Source organism: Phyllobates terribilis, unplaced genomic scaffold, assembly GCF_046119375.1.
Source record: "Phyllobates terribilis strain yellow unplaced genomic scaffold, ASM4611937v1 Scaffold_4__5_contigs__length_816908805, whole genome shotgun sequence".
NCBI lineage: Eukaryota > Metazoa > Chordata > Amphibia > Anura > Dendrobatidae > Phyllobates > Phyllobates terribilis.
Genome location: NW_027362764.1, coordinates 217689512 through 217711563, shown reverse-complemented (window position 1 = coordinate 217711563; position 22052 = coordinate 217689512). Strand labels below are relative to the sequence as shown.

At 45.5% G+C, this 22052-nt stretch overlaps 1 protein-coding gene across 3 annotated transcripts in view; it reads right to left on the bottom strand.

Annotated features, from left to right (window-relative positions):
• NEK11 (NIMA related kinase 11) overlaps positions 1 to 22052 on the bottom strand; it is a 405201-nt gene that overhangs the window by 297347 nt on the left and 85802 nt on the right. For 2 of the 3 annotated variants that reach the window (XM_073678085.1, XM_073678084.1), the window contains exon 3: positions 15565 to 15730. The exons of the other annotated variant lie outside the window; for it this stretch is intronic. In XM_073678085.1, coding sequence (XP_073534186.1) covers positions 15565 to 15730 — 166 coding nt within the window. The remainder of the gene's footprint in view (positions 1 to 15564; positions 15731 to 22052) is intronic. 3 annotated transcript variants of the gene reach the window in all.

The window sequence follows — 22052 nt, the reverse complement described above, 5'->3', positions numbered from 1 at the left end:
CATCTGTACTGGATTCATTCTAATGAATAGCTAAATTATATAGAATCAGAACATTTCATGCAGAAATGGTGCTGAAAAATGGAAGTTCCATTAAATGATCCGAAATTCTGAGTTGATGAAGGGGTCCCACACTCAAGACCCCAATGTTTACCAACTTTAAAGTGACTTTTTCTCTCTGGATCACCCAGAAACCTGATGTAACTAAAGGGTGGTATTTATTATGTGAAGGATGAGTCAAGTTTGAAACTTTGCTGCAGCGAGACTGACCAAGTCAAAGAGACTTAATGTGAACCTGACATCTGATACATGCTGCCTGATCCACATATCACGCACTGGCTGTGCGACACGAGCCAGGTACTGTATGTTTGATTCTGAAACACTGTGGCATTTCACAAACAATTATACGTTTCATAGGAACAAGAGCTTATTACAGTACTTATGTATAAATAATAGTAATTATGTTTAAAACTAAGATTAGGCTCATAATAAAAAGAAATTCTAACATATATATATATATATATATATATATATATATATATATATATATATATACAGTACAGACCAAAAGTTTGGACACACCTTCTCATTTAAAGATTTTTCTGTATTTTCATGACTATGAAAATTGTACATTCGCACTGAAGACATCAAAACTATGAATTAACACATGTGGAATTATATACTTAACAAAAAAGTGGGAAACAACTGAAAATATGTCTTATATTCTAGGTTCTTCAAAGTAGCCACCTTTTGCTTTGATGACTGCTTTGCACACACTTGGCATTCTCTTGATGAGCTTCAAGAGCTAGTCACCGGAAATGGTCTTCCAACAATCTTGAAGGAGTTCCCAGAGATGCTTAGCACTTGTTGGCCCTTTTGCCTTCACTCTGCGGTCCAGCTCACCCCAAACCATCTTGATTGGGTTCAGGTCTGGTAACTGTGGAGGCATCACTCTCCTTCTTGGTCAAATAGCCCTTACACAGCCTGGAGGTGTGTTTGGGGTCATTGTCCTGTTGAAAAATAAATGATGGTCCAACTAAACGCAAACCGGATGGAATAGCATGCCGCTGCAAGATGCTGTGGTAGCCATGCTGGTTCAGTATGCCTTAAATTTTTAATAAATCCCCAACAGTGTCACCAGCAAAGCACCCCCACACCATCACACCTCCTCCTCCATGCTTCACGGTGGGAACCAGGCATGTAGAGTCCATCTGTTCACCTTTTCTGCGTCGCATAAAGACACGGTGGTTGGAACCAAAGATCTCAAATTTGGACTCATCAGACCAAAGCACAGATTTCCACTGGTCTAATGTCCATTCCTTGTGTTCTTTAGACCAAACAAGTCTCTTCTGCTTGTTGCCTGTCCTTAGCAGTGGTTTTCTAGCAACTATTTTACCATGAAGGCCTGCTGCACAAAGTCTCCTCTTAACAGTTGTTGAAGAGATGTGTCTGCTGCTAGAACTCTGTGTGGCATTGACCTGGTCTCTAATCTGAGCTGCTGTTAACCTGCGATTTCTGAGGCTGGTGACTCGGATAAACTTATCCTCAGAAGCAGAGGTGACTCTTGGTCTTCCGTTCCTGGGGTGGTCCTCATGTGAGCCAGTTTCTTTGTAGCGCTCGATGGTTTTTGCAACTGCACTTGGGGACACTTTCAAAGTTTTTCCAATTTTTCACACTGACTGACCTTCATTTCTTAAAGTAACGATGGCCACTCATTTTTCTTTATTTAGCTGCTTTTTTCTTGCCATAATACAAATTCTAACACTCTATTCAGTAGGACTATCAGCTGCGTATCCACCAGACTTCAGCACAACACAACTGATGGTCCCAATCCCATTTATAAGGCAAGAAATCCCACTTATTAAACCTGACAGGGCACACCTGTGAAGTGAAAACCATTTCCGGTGACTACCTCTTGAAGCTCATCAAGAGAATGCCAAGACTAGGCAAAGCAGTCATCAAAGCAAAAGGTGACCAGGTCAATGCTACACAGAGTTCTAGCAGTAGACACATCTCTTTAACAGCTGTTAAGAGGAGACTTTGTGCAGCAGGTCTTCATGGTAAAATAGCTGCTAGAAAACCACTGCATAAGGACAGGCAACAAGCAGAAGAGGCTTTTTTGGGCTAAAGAACACAAGGAATGGACATTAGACCAGTGGAAATCTGTGCTTTGGTCTGATGAGTCCAAATTTGAGAACTTTGGTTCCAACCACCGTGTCTTTGTGCGACGCAGAAAAGGTGAACGGATGGACTCTACATGGTGTGGTGGTGTGGGGGTGCTTTGCTGGTGACACTGTTGGGGATTTATTCAAAACTGAAGGCATGCTGAACCAGCATGACTACCACAGCATCTTGCAGCGACATGCTATTGCATCCGCTTTGCATTTAGTTGGACCATCATTTACTTTTCCAACAGGACAATGACCCCAAACACACCTCCAGGTTGTGTAAGTGCTATTTGACCAAGAAGGAGAGTGATGGGGTGCTACGCCAGATGACCTGGCCTCCACAGTCACCAGACCTGAACCCAATCGAGATGGTTTGGGGTGAGCTGGACCGCAGAGTGAAGGCCAAAGGGCCAACAAGTGCTAAGCATCTCTGGGAACTCCTTTAAGATTGTTGGAAGACCATTTCCGGTGACTACCTCTTGATGCTCATCAAGAGAATGCCAAGAGTGTGCAAAGCAGTCAACACAGCAAAAGGTGGCTACTTTGAAGAACCTAGAATATAAGACATATTTTCAGTTGTTTCACACTTTTTTGTTAAGTATATAATTCCACATGTGTTAATTCATAGTTTTGATGCCTTCAGTGTGAATGTACAATTTTCATAGTCATGAAAATACAGAAAAATCTTTAAATGAGAAGGTGTGTCCAAACTTTTGGTCTGTACTGTATATATATACAATATATAATAAGGTAATAGAAATCACCTGTTCCCAGTCAATGTATTAATGGTTGTGCTAACACTCCCTCTATGTTCTTTCTATGTGTGCTCCACGTTGTATGATGAAGCTCGTTCACGCACCGGGGTTGTGTATTATGGAATAATTACTCGCTATGCAGCAAAGACTATTTACGTTTAACATAAGTAAAATTAACACAATCATTAAGAAAAAGAACTACCGATATATTACATAGCAGCCTGTTATTAACAAAGCTATTAATATACTTTTATGCTACATCTCAGGCAAGATGTAATAATAGATGCCAAAGGACTTAACAAATCTGCTAGAGGAATTCCTTTATACTGAACACTTAATAACACCGGGAGCACAAGAATTTTAATGAACAAAGGTAAAGTAACTCTTAATAACTGCTGCTGTCATTGTAAACTGTGCATGACACTGAAATAACAATTACAGCATAGCTGGTTGTATGGAAAATATTTACTCATTTCATGACACTGTATTGCCAAAAGTATTGCGACACCTACACATTACACCTACAGCTTTTATGACATCCCATTCTAAATCCTTATGGAGATGGTTCTCCCTTTGCAGCTAAAACAGCTTACACGCTTCTGGGAAGGCTTTCTACAAAATTTTGGAGGTGTCTGTGGCATTTTTGCCCATTCATCCAGAAAAGCATTTGTGAGGTACTACGGGTAATGTTGAACAATAGGGCCAGGCTTACAATCTGTTTTAGTTCACCCCAAAGGTGTTCAAAGGGGTTGATTTCGATACCGTGTGTGGACTAGTCACGTTCTTCTACTTCAAGCTCACACAACCATGGCTTTATGGACCTTGCTTTGTGCACTGGGTCGCAGGCTTTGTGGAATAGGGCCTTAAAGATATTCTTCGGTAATAAAAATAAATAACCGAGGGAAATTTATTTAGAATAAATACCAGTGATGCGCGAACATGCTAGGATAAGGGGTTATCCAAGCACGCTTGGGTCCTAACCGAGCACCTTCGGCGAGCTCGAATGTTATGTTTGAGTCTCCGCAGCTGCATATCTCGCAGCTGTTAGACAGCCACAACACATGCAGGGGTTAAGTTTTCGGTAAGGACCTGAGCTCGCTCAGTTATCTCCTTATCCGAGCACGTTCGGGCATCACTACTAAATACCTTAAATTAGCAAATCAAGCTTGATTTGTCTAGGAAGATGATAAATATAGAATTATAATGGTCTGTGGCATTGTTACACTTATAGAAACCTGTCCTAGAATGGTAATAAGACAGATGCCTGTGAGCATGTGCAGTAGGAAGTTTTGCCTCCTTCCTTCATATGTAGTAGATGGGCTCCTAGTGGATAGTCTGATCTACTGCTAGAGATACCAGGGGTGCTGAAGTAGGAAGAAGCTGCTCTCACTGCTGTCCACTTTGTCTTTCTGATCTAATACTAGAGATTCTAGGGGTGTTGAGGTAAGAAGAGACTGTTTACACTGCTGTCCACCTTCTATATCTGATTTAGTACTGGAGATACCAGGGGTACTGAGGTAAGAAGAGGCTGCTTACACGGCTGTCCACCTTGTCTATCTGATCTAGCACTGGAGATACTACGGGTACTGTGGTAAGAAAATGCTGCTCATACTGCTGTTCATCCTGTCCTTCTGATCTAGTAATAGAGATACTAGGGGTGCTGAGGTAACAAGAGGCTTCTCACGCTGCTGTTCAACCTGTCTTTCTGCTCTAATACTGAAGATACCAAGGGTAATAAGGTAAGAAGTTGCTCATCACAATGCTGTCCAACCGGTCTATCTTATCTTATACTGGAGACACCAGGAATTGTTCAGGTAAGAAGAGGCTGCTCATGCTGCTGTTCATCCTGTCTTACTTATCTAATACTTAAGATACGGGATGTCCTAACGTAAGAAATAAGAGAAGTAAGAAATGCTGAGTGATGTAATTGCGGTCTGTCAGTAGTCGCCTGGCAGCTCTAAAATGGCTACCATGTTAAAGGCTTAGCGCAAGCCTTACCAGATCCATGGGGTTACTATGGCCTTCACTTTTTAACCACTGTACAGGGATCTGGACTTATACGGGGGCCCCTTGGCTGGAACCATGGAATAAGCTGCTGTTTGGGGGTGCAGCCTGGCAGGAGTGGTCAGGTAGCCAGGTCAGAACCAAGAGGGCAGGAAAATTACAAAACACTGTCAGACTGGACGACAATGCAGGTCCCACGCATTCTAATCTTAGTGGCTGGACAGAGCATGCGCTGTCCAGAGTCTCTGGTTTTGACATCTCTTCTATCACCAGTGCCATCTGCAGAATGAATATGGCTGCACCTGGCGACAGAAGCAGATGTCGTAGGAACAGGTCCTGGTGGAGATGTGACAAGCGACTACTGTAACCTGAAGATAATTTACAAGCTTTGTATATGGATATTTTGCTGGCAAAACCCAAAAAGTTATTGCTCTCGGAAAAAAAGCGGGAGGAAAAAATAAACATGCAAAAGGAAAAATTGCCAGGTCATGAAGGGGTTGCAGAGGAGGGGAGAGATTAGATGCTTTGGTAGTCTATCATGAAGATGGCAAAATACCCTCCTTTCCCTTTATCCTCACTTTGCTAAAGACGGAGATCTACATGTAGTAAAAAGCAGGTAAGACACAGATTGTGTCCACTAGTTTCCCATGCACCATATTTATGAAATAATTACTTCATTTAATGTTTTCATAGAAATCTGGCAATAGGAAAGTTGTTTTTCATGTATAGGTTAACAAAGCATTTCAAGTGAAAGCTGTATTTTGCATGTTTAGTGAGAGAGCTGCTTAATTCAATACTCTGTCATATTGCTCCAATCATGTGAACCACCTCTTTGGAATTACCTATATTCCTACATTGATTACTAGTAAAATGTGGTCTGATTACCATCTAAGCCTTAATTATAGGCAAACACAATCTAACTAAACTAATAACACGCAAGCAGTTGTACTGTTCACTTCTTTCATTGAGTACAGTGCAGGAAGAAAAAAAGTTAGTGAACCCTTACATTTAATAACCTATAATATAGTAGCCATCTCTTTCACCAAGTGTTTTCTCTAGCTGCAAATAAGATTTTCACAATGTTGATGAGGTATTTTGGCCCATTACTTCCTGCAAAAATGTTTCAGTCCATCGATGATGATGACGTTGCGACAGACCTACTAATCAAAAGAGGTGCCGGGCAGGTAGGGGTAGGTTCACGGGACTGTGGTCCATAGACTGAAGATTATTTTTGCTCATCTCTGCAAACTGAGTCATGAACAAATCAATAGCACACAGGTTCACTTACTTTTTCTGCCTGTAATGTAGGCATTTACTTAATGTTCTCAATAACATGAACGGTACAATCATTTGTATGTTCTTAGTTTAGTTATATTGTGTTTATCTATAACTGTGACTTAGATAACAATCACATCATATTTTATAAGTAATCAATGCAAAAATTCAAGTTATTTCAAAGGATTCACTTACTATTTCTTGCAAGTGTATAGTTTAAATCATAGTCTGTTCTGGATCTGCCACCAAGCTCTAGTACAACTGTGGCAGTTCATGTTTACATAGTTACTTAGAATTTTCTAAATTCTTCAAAAGTATATACAGTATTAAAATTCCTCATTATTATGCAGCTGAAAGTATCAATGTTTTTTGTTAGTCAACAAACGTTCCATAAGGCTATGTGCCCACGATGCAGAAATGCTCCGGATTTTTCCTGAGCGTTTCTGCATCTCCCTGGCAGAAAAAACGCATGCGGATTGTACATGCGGATTGTGCATGCGGATTGTACATGCGGATTGTACATGCGGATTGTACATGCGTTTTTCCTGCCAGGGACAAGCGGATGTGAAGCGTTCTTCACATGCATTTCCGCATGCGGGTTGTCAAGCGCTTTCCAAGCGATTTCAGCATCACTTGGAAAGTGCTTGACAACTTGGTCACACTATATAAATCCATGCAGCCGGCAGCTCGCGGTACACTGAAAGGACCTGCCGACGTCAGCGGTTGCGTGACTCGTCACATGACTAAATGACGTCATGGCAGGTCCTTGAGTCCACCGCGAGCTGCCAGCAAGCAGAGACAAGGATACCGGGGGCCATCAGAAGGTAAGTATAATGTTTATTTTTTATTTTATTCTTTTTTTCACAGGTTCTATGGTACCTGGGTCAGGAGGAGAGTCTCCTCTTCTCCACACCCGGGTACCATCCGCACATTGAAACGCATGTAATCCGCATGTATAAATCCAGTGATGCGGATTACATGCATTCCAATGCAAGTCAATGGCGGAAAAACGCAGCGCTTCCACAAAATAATTGGTAGTGCTGCGTTTTTTTCCGCAATGATAATCCGCAGCTGAAATTTCTGCAGCATGTACACAGCACATGCGGATTATCATTGGGGAACATGGCAGACCTTCTACCAAGCGTTTTTTAACCGTTTCTGCAGCGGAATTGCCGCTGCGGAAACCCTTAAAAACCACATCGTGGGCACACAGCCTAAAACATATTTTATTTAGGTATTGCAACTAGAGCAAAGAGACAATTGATTGTAACGGGTCCGGGAGGCGGAACCTCTGAGCTACTATACAAGGGGGCGGCCCTTGTAAGGGAGCGGGTGGCAGTCTCTGGGTGAACGGACAGGGAGTTACGGCAAGTGATCAGGGCAGTCTCTGGGTAAGGGGTAGGTACGACCTGTGATGGCAGAACCTCCGGGTAGGCTAGCAGGCAGATGGTAGACGTGTGCTCCCAGGTGAGCAAGCGAGAGTCTCTGGAATAGCAGGTGGTCACGGCACGTGACGGCGGAACCTCCGGGCTGGCAGGCAGGTAGGTAACGGAGAAGCGCTCCCAGGTGAGCGGGCAAGAGTCTCTGAGATAGCTGGTGGTCACAGCACGTGACAACGGAGCCTCCAGGCTGGCAAGCAGGCAGGTAGCGGAGAAGCGCTCCCAGGTGAGCGGGCAAGCTGGTCCATAGACAGACTGACCGGAGTTGTAAGGCAGACCGTCGGACCTCAGGCAAGCAGGCAGGTAGCTGATGTGCGCTCCCAGGTGAGCGGACAAGTTGGTCCTTAGACAGACTGACCGGAGTTGTAAGGCAGACCGTCGGACCTCAGGCAGGCAGGCAGGTAACAAGTATTCAGGCAGGAATCAGGCAGGTAACTAGCAGGAAACTGGCAGGAAACTGGCAGGTAACTGGCAGGTAACTGGCAACGGGACCTGAGGGCTGAAGCACAGGTGAGACACAGGTGCAAACAACATTGCTCGGGCACCTCCATTTTGGAGGAGGTGCCTTATATATGATGAAGTCCTCCGGCCATTGGCCGGGGACTCCTTAGGACGGCGCGCGCGGCCCCTTTAAGAGGAGGGGAGCGCGCGCGCGCGCGCCCTAAGCACAGGTGCCGGGAAGGAGCGCGCGCTGAGAGCAGAGCGGGAGGAGGACGCCGGGAAGGAGCGCGCGCTGACAGCAGAGCGGGGAGAGGACGCCGGGCACGGAACAGAGCGGTGAGGGGAGCAGCGTCCCTGCCTAGCAGAGGGCAGGGACGCCAGCGCTACAGTACCCCCCCCTTTAGGCCCCCCCTTTTTTAGGCCAGACAGAAATTTAGCTAGGATGAGAGGGGCATGGATGTTCTCCCGGGGCTCCCACGTTCTCTCCTCAGGACCAAACCCCTTCCAATCTACCAGAAAAAAGGTCTTTCCTCTTACCCTTTTGGTGGCAAGAATGTTCTCTACCTCAAACTCGTCCTCAGCAGAAACCGGAGCAGGAGGCGTACCTGTAGACTTGGAAAAAGAGTTAAGCACCACAGGTTTGAGGAGAGACACATGGAAGGAGTTAGGGATCCGTAAGTTGGCCGGGAGTTTCAATTTATAGGCCACCGGGTTGATCTGACTGATGACCTCCAGTGGGCCGATGAACCGAGGCCCTAACTTATAGGAAGGGATCTTGAGCCGGACATATTTGGACGAGAGCCAGACTTTATCCCCAGGGCGGAATTGAGGAGGGTCCAGACGTTTTTTGTCAGCGTGTCTTTTCATACGCTCGGAAGACAGAAGGAGTGCGGACCGGGTACTCTCCCATATGGAGGAAAATTTGTTAACAAGAGATTCCGCAGCCGGATTGTCCGCCGAGGTGGAGACGGGAAACGGGATCCGAGGATGCTGACCGTAGACTACAAAAAACGGGGATTTGGAGGAAGACTCGCTCTCGTGATTGTTGTACGAGAATTCGGCCCATGGCAGGAGATCCACCCAGTCAGAATGGTGGGCATTAACGAAGTGCCGAAGGTAACTGGTCAGGTTCTGATTGATCCGCTCCACTTGACCATTAGACTGTGGGTGGTAAGCGGAGGAGAAGTCCAGGGTGACGTCCAGCAATTTACAAGTGGCTCTCCAGAAACGGGAAGTGAACTGTACCCCACGATCCGACACGATGTGACGGGGCAGGCCATGAAGACGGAGGATGTGGCGGATAAAGTCTTTAGCCAGCTCGGGTGCAGACGGAAGACCTGGCAGTGGAATGAAGTGAGCCATCTTGGAGAAGCGGTCAGCGACCACCCAAATGACCGTACAACCGGCAGAGACGGGTAGATCAGTAATGAAGTCCATCGCTATATGCTGCCAGGGGGCAGCAGGTACTGGCAGAGGTAGGAGGCGGCCGGCCGGCAGGTGTCTCGGAACTTTGTTGCGGGCGCAGGACACACAGGCAGAAACAAAGTCTATTACATCCTTGTGCAGGTTAGGCCACCAGTAGTGCCGGGTAATAAGCTGGAGGGTCTTTTTCTGACCGGCGTGGCCAGCTAGTTTAGACGAATGACCCCAGTGTAGGATCTTCTCCCGATCAGGTACAGGTACGAACGTCTTACCAGGAGGAAGACGATTTAGACTCACGGGAGCCACCTGCATTACTCTGGCGGGATCGATGATATGTTTCGGATCCTCCTCGAGATCAGACACCAGAAAGGACCGAGACAAGGCGTCCGCCTTGACATTTTTGTCAGCCGGGCGAAAATGAAGGACAAAATCAAAACGAGCAAAAAACAAGGACCACCGGGCTTGGCGCGGGTTAAGTCTCTGGGCATGCTGGAGGTAAGCCAAGTTCTTGTGGTCAGTGTAAATTATTACCGGGTGAAGAGCCCCCTCGAGCAGGTAACGCCACTCCTCCAATGCCAGTTTGATGGCCAATAACTCTCGGTCTCCTATGGAATAGTTGCGCTCAGAGGAGGAGAAGAGTTTAGAGAAGAAGCCACAAGTTACCATCCTCCCGGAAGATGATTTTTGAGTAAGTACCGCTCCGGCTCCAGAGGAGGAGGCGTCAACCTCCAGGAAGAACTGTTTGTTGCCATCTGGGCGATGCAGCACCGAGGCGGAAGAGAAGGCCTGTTTAAGGGAAAGAAAGGCCTCCTCTGCTTCGGGTGGCCACTCTTTGGGATTAGTACCTTTACGGGTGAGCGCAGAAATTGGAGCCGTCCGGGAAGAGAAGTGTGGTATGAAGAGGCGGTAGTAGTTGGCGAAGCCCAGGAATCGCTGAATGGCCTTCAACCCCTCCGGTCGGGGCCATTTCTCGATGGCAGACAGTTTCTCAGGATCCATTTGTAGGCCGGTCTGAGAGATAATGTAGCCCAGAAACGGAAGCGAGGTCTGCTCAAAGAGGCACTTCTCAAATTTAGCGTAGAGATGGTTCTGCCTTAGCCTGAGCAGGACCTGACGAACGTCCCTCCGGTGAGTCTGGAGATCCGGAGAGAAGACCAAGATGTCGTCCAGGTACACTACTACGCAGGAGTAGAGAAGGTCCCGGAAGATGTCATTGACCAACTCTTGAAAGACGGCAGGAGCGTTACAGAGACCAAAGGGCATTACCAGGTATTCATAGTGGCCGTCCCGGGTGTTGAATGCCGTCTTCCATTCATCCCCCTGACGAATACGAACCAGGTTGTACGCCCCACGAAGGTCCAGTTTGGTGAAGATCCTAGCCCCCCTCAGGCGATCAAATAATTCTGGAATGAGCGGAAGGGGGTACTTATTCTTCACCGTGATCAGGTTTAGGCCTCTATAGTCTATACAGGGACGGAGAGAGCCGTCCTTCTTTTTAACGAAAAAGAAGCCTGCTCCCGCCGGGGAGGTAGATTTCCGGATGAATCCTCTGGCCAGATTCTCCTCAATATATTCGGACATTGACCGGGTCTCAGCAGCGGATAAAGGATAGATACGCCCACGGGGAGGAGTAGTACCGGGTAGCAGATCGATGGTCTATGTGGTGGTAATGTCTCTGCCTCCTTTTTATTAAAGACATCTGCATAAGACCAATAAGGAATCGGAAGTCCAGGTAGATTAGCTGGGGTAGGAGAGGGACGGACGGGATGGACGGGAACCAGGCAGGTTTTATGACAGTCTTGTCCCCAGCGAAGGACCTCTCCGGTTTGCCAGTCTAGCACGGGTGCATGTCTCTGGAGCCAGGGCAGACCTAGCAAGAGGGCGTGAGAGAGTCCAGGCAGAACATGAAAGGAGATACTTTCAGAATGCAGCATTCCCACCTGCAGGGTAATGGATTCGGTGATGAGTTGAATGGGGCGAGGTAAGAGGCCCCCACCCACGGCAGCGACAGACAAGGGTACAGCCAGAGGTTTGGTGGGGATGCGGTATTTCTCAACCAGGGACTGTGAAATAAGGTTCCCGGCTGCTCCAGAGTCAAGTTGGGCTAGTTCGAAATAACGGTTCTCCCCGTAGATGATCGAAACTGACAACAGCAGGGATGGAGAGGATTTATTCTTGTCTAGGTGGACCTCTCTGAGCGAACCTAGACACAGGCGTTTCCCGACCTCTCCGGGCAGGCACGGATCCGGTGCTCCTTACTGCCACAGTAGAAGCAGCTCCCCTCGGCACGGCGTGAGTCCTGACGGGTTTTGACCATCTTGGTCTGGTCGACCTGCATAGGCTCAGGAGAGTGTACCTGGGAAGAGATGGAGGGAATGACGGGTTTCTGGAGAGTAGGAGCTAAACGTGGAATCCTTCTCTCACGGGTGACCTCTTTGGCACGCTCCTGGAACCGTAGGTCAATCCGGGTGGCAAGGGTTATTAGATCATCGAGAGAGGTAGGAATGTCCCGACCAGCAAGTTCATCTTTAATACGACCGGACAGACCCTCCCAGAAGACGGATACCAGAGCGTCGTTATCCCAGGCCAGCTCCGAGGCAAGGGTGCGGAACCGTATGGCATATTGGCCCACGGTGAGACCCTCCTGACGGAGGCGTAGCAGAGAGGATGCGGATGAGGTCTTCCGTCCGGGTTCGTCGAAGACTTTCCGGAAAGCCGAGAGAAAAGCAGGCAAGTTGGACACCAGGGGGTCTCCTCTCTCCCATAGAGGATTTAGCCAGGCCAGGGCCTCCCCGGTGAGATGGGACATGATAAAGGCAATTTTGGCCCGGTCGGAATTAAACTGATGGGACAAAAGTTCAAAGTGCAGGGTGCACTGATTTATGAAGCCCCGAGCCTGGACGGGGTCGCCTCCGAAGCGAGGAGGTGCAGAGAGCCGGGGTCCGGGGTAGGATACCATAGTATTAGTGGGCAGCGGAGCTGCCGGTTTGCAAGATATGGCACTGGCGGAGGTTGTTGGTGGATCAGACAGAGTGTTCAGGCGAGTATTAACATTCCGCAGGTGACCCAGGATGGCCTCCTGTTGGGACCTCTGACGGGACAGTTCAAGACAGAGGTCCGAGAGCGAGGGAGCTTGGGTGCCACCGGGTTCCATGGCCCGAGCAAACTGTAACGGGTCCGGGAGGCGGAACCTCTGAGCTACTATACAAGGGGGCGGCCCTTGTAAGGGAGCGGGTGGCAGTCTCTGGGTGAACGGACAGGGAGTTACGGCAAGTGATCAGGGCAGTCTCTGGGTAAGGGGTAGGTATGACCTGTGATGGCAGAACCTCCGGGTAGGCTAGCAGGCAGATGGTAGACGTGTGCTCCCAGGTGAGCAAGCGAGAGTCTCTGGAATAGCAGGTGGTCACGGCACGTGACGGCGGAACCTCCGGGCTGGCAGGCAGGTAGGTAACGGAGAAGCGCTCCCAGGTGGGCGGGCAAGAGTCTCTGAGATAGCTGGTGGTCACAGCACGTGACAACGGAGCCTCCAGGCTGGCAAGCAGGCAGGTAGCGGAGAAGCGCTCCCAGGTGAGCGGGCAAGCTGGTCCATAGACAGACTGACCGGAGTTGTAAGGCAGACCGTCGGACCTCAGGCAAGCAGGCAGGTAGCTGATGTGCGCTCCCAGGTGAGCGGACAAGTTGGTCCTTAGACAGACTGACCGGAGTTGTAAGGCAGACCGTCGGACCTCAGGCAGGCAGGCAGGTAACAAGTATTCAGGCAGGAATCAGGCAGGTAACTAGCAGGAAACTGGCAGGAAACTGGCAGGTAACTGGCAGGTAACTGGCAACGGGACCTGAGGGCTGAAGCACAGGTGAGACACAGGTGCAAACAACATTGCACGGGCACCTCCATTTTGGAGGAGGTGCCTTATATATGATGAAGTCCTCCGGCCATTGGCCGGGGACTCCTTAGGACGGCGCGCGCGGCCCCTTTAAGAGGAGGGGAGCGCGCGCGCGCGCCCTAAGCACAGGGGCCGGGAAGGAGCGCGCGCTGAGAGCAGAGCGGGAGGAGGACGCCGGGAAGGAGCGCGCGCTGACAGCAGAGCGGGGAGAGGACGCCGGGCACGGAACAGAGCGGTGAGGGGAGCAGCGTCCCTGCCTAGCAGAGGGCAGGGACGCCAGCGCTACATTGATACTATTCAAATGAAGCTTATATGTGACTCAATGCTTCACGAAGGGAAGAGTAGCTAGTTTTACTTTACATAATTTATCAGTCCAGGCTCATAAACTAGTTTTTGCCTGTAAAACTTCTGAATAATATCATTTGTGCCCTGTATTATATTTGTGTTTAAAAGAGAACTGTACTTTCAACAAACTTTGCATAAATATATTTATTTTACTCACTTATATAGCGCCATTAATTCCATAGCACTTTACAGACGTTATTGCACTGTCCCCATTGGGGCTCACAATCTAAATTCCCTATGAGTATGTCTTTGGAGTGTGAGAGGAAACAGGAGAATCCGGAGGAAACCCATGCAAACACAGGGAGAACATACAAACTCCTTGCAGATGTTGTCCTTGGTGGGATTTGGACCCAGGACCCCAGTGTTGCAAGGCTGCAGTGCCAACCACTGAGCCACCGTGCTATAAATCAATAGTATAAGCGAATAGAAGACACTTTGTAATATATATTATCTTTGAATACTACTCCACTCTCCACTTATTAGCCATTTTCTTTCCATTGCTCCTGCCTCCTGAACTTGTCATGCACTTTGAAAAACAACAGTGGTCTTGCTCAAGACAAGACGGAGTGCCAGTACAGCGACGTGTTAGGTTATAGGAGAAGAGAAGAACAGAGTGAGAAAGCAGGAAGACACACAAAAAGATCATGTTGTGCTTTCTAACAAGTCTTTTACCAGAGTTGGATTCACAACTACACTGCTCAGTACTGCTGTACAACTTCTTCCATGCTGCTGCTAGTTTCTGTGTGCAAACAAAGGAACAATGAGCAGGAATATATCTCTGTGTGCTGTGCTGTAAATGGGAGACATCATGGCAGTGAGTCTCCTCCCACCAGCTCAGAGTCAATTGCAAATTTAGAAATAAAGCGCGCAGAAGGAAAAACTGGTGAAATTTGGGGATTTTAGTCATAAAATGACCAATCATAGTGTTATTCCTCATGCACACACAGGACAGTTTATTCACAAAATTTACTTGAAAGTACAGTTACCATTTAACTGTTTATATAATATGAATATGGTTTAACTACTTATATTTTATTTCATAGAGGCTATAGAAAGATTTCTCGATGTCTCACTTTATAGGAAATTAAAATATCTGTGATCAATGCTGTGATCTTCTTTATTCAGCATGACAATTAATGAGACAATATTAAAGGGAAACTGTAGTTTCTAGTAACTTTTCAGAAAAGTTGACCTGTATATACATGGGAAGTAACACTACTTGTGATCATTATATGACTTGTATCCGGCAATTTTACCACTTTTCTCTCCACAGGCTCTATCTCTTAATTGGCAAATGACTGAGGTGAGGAGAAGAGACTAAATACTTTGATTGTTTCTCACATAGAGAGAGATTCCAGCTTTTTGTTTCTTTTTTAGCACACAGATAAGCAGCAGCACAAAGGACAATATACAACAGTAATGAGCAGTGTGGATGTGAATACAACTCTGTAGTAAGGATAAAGACTTGTTAGAAAGCTCAGCACAAACTTTCTGTGTCTTCCTTTGACTGTTCCCTCACTCTGAAGTTGAAGACATCATCTTGTCAGCATGTAAACGGTAACATTGATCAAAATGATCCTCAGCTATGTCACAAATATATGTAAAAACTTTTGTCAAGTTGAAGATCAAAGATCTCCACTGTTTTCTAAAAGCAATGGATTTACAGAACCCTCAAAAGTCCTTTGGTAATGTCAATATATTTTGTTATTGGAAATCTGACACAACACTATAAGCTAAAGGCTATTCAAATCAGAGGCCGTTTGCTCAAAATGTTTTGCCAAACTTTGTTAACAGAAATCCCTAAGTAGTATGGTTGGTTTATTACAGGAGAACAAACCTCGCAGTATTCTGTGATGATACAGAAACTTGTATTCTCTAGGAAGCTTGAGTGAAATTTGACAATCGCAGGGTGATCTAGCTTTGACAGTAGCTGTGCTTCCAAGTTAGCTTGAACAGTTTCATTTGGGTTCAACTCCCCCACAGCGATATCCTTTAGAACTTTTCTGTAACAAAGAAACATATATATTCAAAAATCTGATCCATATTTATGGTATTTATTTTAACTGTATTGGTATAAGGGTTGATCCACAAACAGCTGATTAGCAAGATAAGAGGGTCCTGGGGGAAAGTACTAGTTCTCATTGAAGAGATCCAGATGGTGTATGGACATTTTCTTACAGGAAATGATTCATGAGAAAGATTGGCAAATTAGCTTTCCTGTAGAAGATAAAAAACTATCTTTAGAAGACGGGGCAAAGAAAGTAAATTAGGTCTCTTTCAGACATCCATTTTATTTGTAAACGAGAAACAAGAACCATTTGTCATTCCTGTTCTAGACCGATTTCCATCCATTTTTGGTCTATAGTTATATAAATAGAATCCCAGCTTCTCCTACCCATTAAACAGCAAAGCTCTCCGATGACACCTAGATGGCGTCCGTGTTGGGTCCGTGATTTTCACAGACCTACTGATTTGAATGCGTGAGGTTAATCGATGACGAAGATCAAAAAATGTATACGTCTCTGATTCTTTTTCATGCACACTTGGTCCTCACAAAATACACGGATATGTGTAATGGGACTATAGTATGTATATATGAGTTTGATCAGTGAAAAACATGGATAGAACATGTATCTGAAAAACAGATATCTGAATGATACCTTTGGCCTCATTCAGATGTACGCAAAATAATGGTACAAGTGTCATCAGTGTTTTGGATCCAGTTTTCATCAGTGCTTAGTCAGTGTTTCAGTTTTCAGCATCAGTGTTTTATTCACTTATAAATAACTAAAATTACAAAGCTTCTCCTATCCTTTATAATGCAAATTACAGACAGCACACACATTACTCTCTGATACCATCCATGTGTTGTCTGTGATTTTCACAGACTCATAGACTTGCATTGGTTCTTTTCAGTCATGATGCCAGTAAAAAACAGACATGTGAAGATCCCCCTCGACTATAATGGGAATGTGTTCTATCCATCAGTAGTGGACATTCAAATAAGGCCTCAAACGCTGGATTATTATGTATGATTGTAACATGTTGATATGTCTTTTTAGTAATGAGTTCATATTACTAACAGTATAAATTTCTCCTGCAATGACTTAGTCCAGCCATTAGGGGTCAGCAAAAAACAAGTAAAGAAAAAGCCTGGGGATCTGTAAAAAAGCCCGGGAAACACAGAACTAGGAAGTCCTCCGAGGAGACAAGACGTGTCTGATTCCTAGGGGACGTTTTGGAGCTTGTACAGACTGCAGCAAGACTGTGTGTCCAAGAAGAAGCTGTGCCTTGTGATTAACTAAGATATGTGACCGGTCACCAACTGTGTAGTCAGTTAGGAAAAGCTAGTTAGTGATTCCAGTAGTGCTGAGAACTGCCTGGTGTATATCACTGCTGATGGACTGATCAGGCTTGATCCAGAGATTGTGAAGGATTTGGTACTCTAAGACTCTGTGCACGTGGATACTACAAAGGAGCCATGTTGTGAACTACACTTTGAGACTGAGATTGATTCTAATTCCTGCTTACACCTGGATGTGCTGGAGAGCTTGGTGGGAAGGAGAAGCTGATCAAACCCTGTGGCCAGAGATCAGAGTCTAATAAAAGGTTTAGTTTGTTAACTGTTTGTATATGTACTACGTCTGAGAGATTTCTCTTAACTATTTAAGAAGAGAAACTGTATACTGTATAGGTAACGAGTTGGCTAAATAAATATATGAGTGTTCTCTAAGGGGAACCCAGATCCCATTGTATTAGTGTGGGAGGGGGGTGTAAGGTTATATTCCTGGGAGGACCACGTGCCACGTTCGCTGTAACATCCTGGGTAGACCCTGTACTGAATAAGGGTGGGAGCGGCATAGCCCAGGAGTAGTTTGGCTCATTCCCGTGAGATTGGCACTTGGGCTCTCTCGGGCTGCATACCTTGTAATTTGTGTTAGTGTCTGTTGTGACCCATATTTTGTATAATCATTTAACCCTGTCATTTGTGTGACCAGTATAAAGAAAGTTATTTGCCACTATGCGAGGTCGGAGTCATTCATAGCAGCGCCGTATCCCTCATACACATTCGACCGGCGTTCTGGTCGTTACATGATGTCATATAGGTGTGCCTATAATGCTGAGTAGGGTTTAATGGGCAACATTTCTCCTTATGGAAAGTGACATGCCTGACATGCCAGGGTAAGGAGGTTTGTAAGCCGTGCAATGCTCCTTTGGGAATTTAAATATGCAAATTATCTCTTCAGAGAGGAAGAGTGCTTTAGAGGAGTTCTCCAGTACTTTTTATTATCTCCACAATGTATTCACCCTGTGCCCATAAGGGTTTTTGCAAATACTTTTTGGTTGTCCTTCTTGCCTGTGAATGGCGCTATGACTGGCAGCTCACAGGCATCACGTGACCCCGGGCTGCAGCTGCTCTGACATCCGCTTATGTCACGACAAGTTCCGGCTGCAGCCGGGCGTGACTCAGTGCTACGCTCCACGGTGAGTGATGGGCTGTGGGCGGGTTACCCCGTGCGTCACACCCAGCATCGACCGCACGCTTTCCCTCTCCTCATTCATTGGGAAAGCGCACGGTGGACCGCGGGGACTGCGTCACTGATGTCACGCCTCACTTGCCGTGACATCAGCGGAAAAAAAATCCGGCTGCAGCCGAGGGTCATGTGATGCCTGTGAGCGGCCAGTGATAGCGCCACTCACAGGCAAGAAGGACAACCAAAGGTATTTACAAAAACACTTATGGACACAGGGTGAATACATTGGGGAGATAATAAAAAGTACTGGACGACTTCTTTAACTCCAGTGTCACCTATTGGAAATAGCAATCCTAAAAGTCAATATCAACCCTTTAATGAGCCTTGCCACATGATGTAGGATAAAAGCCAAACTAGAATCTCAATTTGCAGACACGTGTTTCAGGGTGTTGCCCCTCCTCAGTGCACAGCATGAGATATGATTTGGCTGTATGAGAGACCTCTGACTGGGATCTAAGGGATATTGTTTCTCAATTTGGAGAGTGACATGCCTGACATGCCAGGGTAAGGAAGCTTACAAGGCCACGCAATGCTCCTCTGGGAAATGAAATATGCAAATTGTCTCTTCAGAGAGAAAGAGGACTTGCAGTCTAGTGCCACCTATATAAGAAGAAACGTTACACCTGAGACCCAGTCAGAAGCCTCTCACCTAGCAAAATTAAACCTCATGTTTTGCACTGAGGAGGGGCAACACCCCGAAGAACGTGTCTGCAAATTGAGATTCTGGTTTTGCTTTCATCCTAAGTCATGTGGAAAGGCTCATTAAAGAATGAATATTGACTTTTAGGATTGCTACTTCCAATAGGTAGCACTAGAGTTCAAGTCCTCTTCCTATCTGAAGAGACAATTTGTATATATAATGCTGAATACATGCCACAGTAGGCTTAGTGCAAACAATGAGCCTGAGATAAGTTCTGTGTCTAGCTATAGGGCAACAGGCTATAGCAAAAATAAGCTCTCCTTACTGCTCTATCTATACCCGAAGACAAAAAACATATATATATATATATATATATATATATATATATATATATATATATATATAAAATGTAGATTTTATTAACTGACATTATAAGCTAAACTTTACAACTTATTTTTGTACCAGGCCAGTGGTTATTGTGAAATGATTTATAAGAAATCTGTAACGCTTCCTATAGGCTATTAAAAACGCTGACAATTTCCTATTGTCTAGATTCTATTTTATTTAAAGCAAATTGTATTTTATGTTGAATGATCCTGAAATAAATCTCAAACCTTTGTTGGGGAATAAATGGTGTATTCAGAGGTGTACTTAAAAGTAATGTTAAATATAATTGCATAACTATTATGTAAGGCATGAATAATATATTCATTGCAGAACTTTGTAGTACAATTGTCTTGAAGTATATAAAATAGGTCTCATTTATGAAGAGCAGTTGTGCATTGTTCTGTTATCTCTCAGACAGAAAGGAATAGCCAACGGCGCTTCTGTATAAGACACCCAGGGAGGCTCTGCATTCTTCCCTGGTGATAAAAGGCCCAGGTTCATTTAAATATTTACAAGTCTTTTCTTCAAGTAAAATGCCTCATTTGGAAAATCAGCATAAAGTAAAGGTCAATAAAGTATCAAAATAAACTATGCCGCCAGAGAAAACCGAGAAATAGCAACGCTATAGTCGAGGATTAACATAATATAGAAAATAATATAGAAACTATAATATGCTGGAGATTCTCAACCTAAATGTATAATTATATAAAGTCTAATTAATATAAGTACTCTGGTATACACCCTATACAAATCTAAGTTTGAAATGATCAGTCATTGCTGACATCGTAAGAGAACTGCAGTCTTTTCTGTGTGATTGTCAGGCAAAGTATCCAAGGGGTAACGTTTCTCCTTGCGGAGAGTGACATGTTAAGCATGTCAAGGTGAGGAGACTTTTAAGCCGCAATGCTCCTCTGGGAAATATGCAAATTGTTTCTTCAGAGAGGAAGAGGACTAGAACTCTAGTGCCACCTATAGGAAGTAGATCCTAAAATTCAATAATGACCCTTTAACGAGCCTTGCGGCTTAAAAGTCTCCTCACCTTGACATGCTTAACATGTCACTCTCCGCAAGGAGAAACATTACCCTTTGGATACTGGTCTGACGCCTCTCACACAGCAAAACTATATCTCACACTTTGCACTGACAAGGGGCAGTACCCCGAAACACAGTGTCTGCAAATTGAGATTATGGTTCTGGCTTTTATCCTAAGTCATGTGCAAGGTTCGTTAAAGGGTCTATATTGAATTTTAGGATTGTTACTTCCTATAGGTGGCACTAGAGTTCTAGTCCTCTTCCTCTCTGAAGAGACAATTTGTATTGTCAGGTAACACACCCATAGCAAATAGTTTGTCTCCAATTGCTCAGATTTTCAGCTCTAGGCAGTGATCTGATGGAGGAAAGACTGGATGTGGTATAAGCACACAGTTTTCAATCTCCTATTGTTGCATCAACAATATTTTGATAAAAATACGTCCTGGTGCCAACGTAATGTATGACCCATAATTCAGAGGATCTTATTCTGCCTGTGACATTGGGAAGGATCTAAACAGAATAACCCCAGACCACTTGGACGTCTCTGTAAATAGTGATTCTCTATGGTGGAGAAATAAACAGCACTTAGCATGTATTCACAAATCTTATGAGGAGCTCTTCGGTCACAGGGGACGTTCTTCATTCTACCATGAATTTGTAACTCCATAACATATCTACTTTGATGAGATTTTCAATCTCTTTTTATTCATTGATAACACATTTTTGAGTTAGGGAAGAGGGATAGCAAAGGGTTAGGATTTCCTAATTTGAAAAAAAAAATGCATTTGATGATAACATTGGCTTTCAAGGACTAGTCCGGCATTTTTTTTAATGTCCCCTTCGTTAACAATCAGTGATATGTGTGTAGAAAATGTATTACAATACTTACCAATCACCGTCTTATGCTGTTTACAACACTGCAACGGTATCACTTGATGTCATTTGTGACGCACAGCGTCTTCTGTGTTTAGTGAAGGTCAGTTTCTCTATCTAACTGTATGAGACTTAGAACAAGGCTCTCCTAGCCTCATTGCTCCCCTAGCTTCATTGCTCCCCTAACCTCATTGCTCCCCTAGCCTCATTGCTCCCCTAGCCTCATTGCTCCCCTAGCCTCGTTGCTCCCCTAGCCTCATTGCTCCCCTAGCTTCATTGCTCCCCTAGCCTCATTGCTCCCCTAGCCTCATTGCTCCCCTAGCCTCGTTGCTCCCCTAGCCTCATTGCTCCCCTAGCCTCGTTGCTACCCTAGCCTCGTTGCTCCCCTAGCCTCATTGGTTCCCTAGCTTCATTGCTTTCATAGCCTCACTTCACTCCTAGCCTCATTGCTCCCCTAGCCTCATTGCTACTCTAGCCTCGTTGTTTCCCTAGCCTCGTTGCTCCCATAGCCTCATTGCTCTCCTAACCTCATTGCTTCCCTAGCCTCATTGCTTCCCTAGCCTCATTGCTAGCCTAGCCTCATTGCTTCCCTAGCCTCATCGCACCCCTAGCCTCATTGCTCCCCTAGCCTCATTGCTCTCCTAGCCTCATTGCTCCCCTAGCCTCATTGCTCCCCTAGCTTCATTGCTTCCATAGCCTCATTGCACCCCTATCCTCATTGCTCCCATAGCCTCATTGCTCCCCTAGCCTCATTGCTCCCCTAGCCTCTTTTCTCTCCTAACCTCATTGCTCCCTAGCCTCATTGCTCCCCTAGCCTCATTGCTCCCCTAGCCTCATTGCTTCCCTAGCTTTATTGCT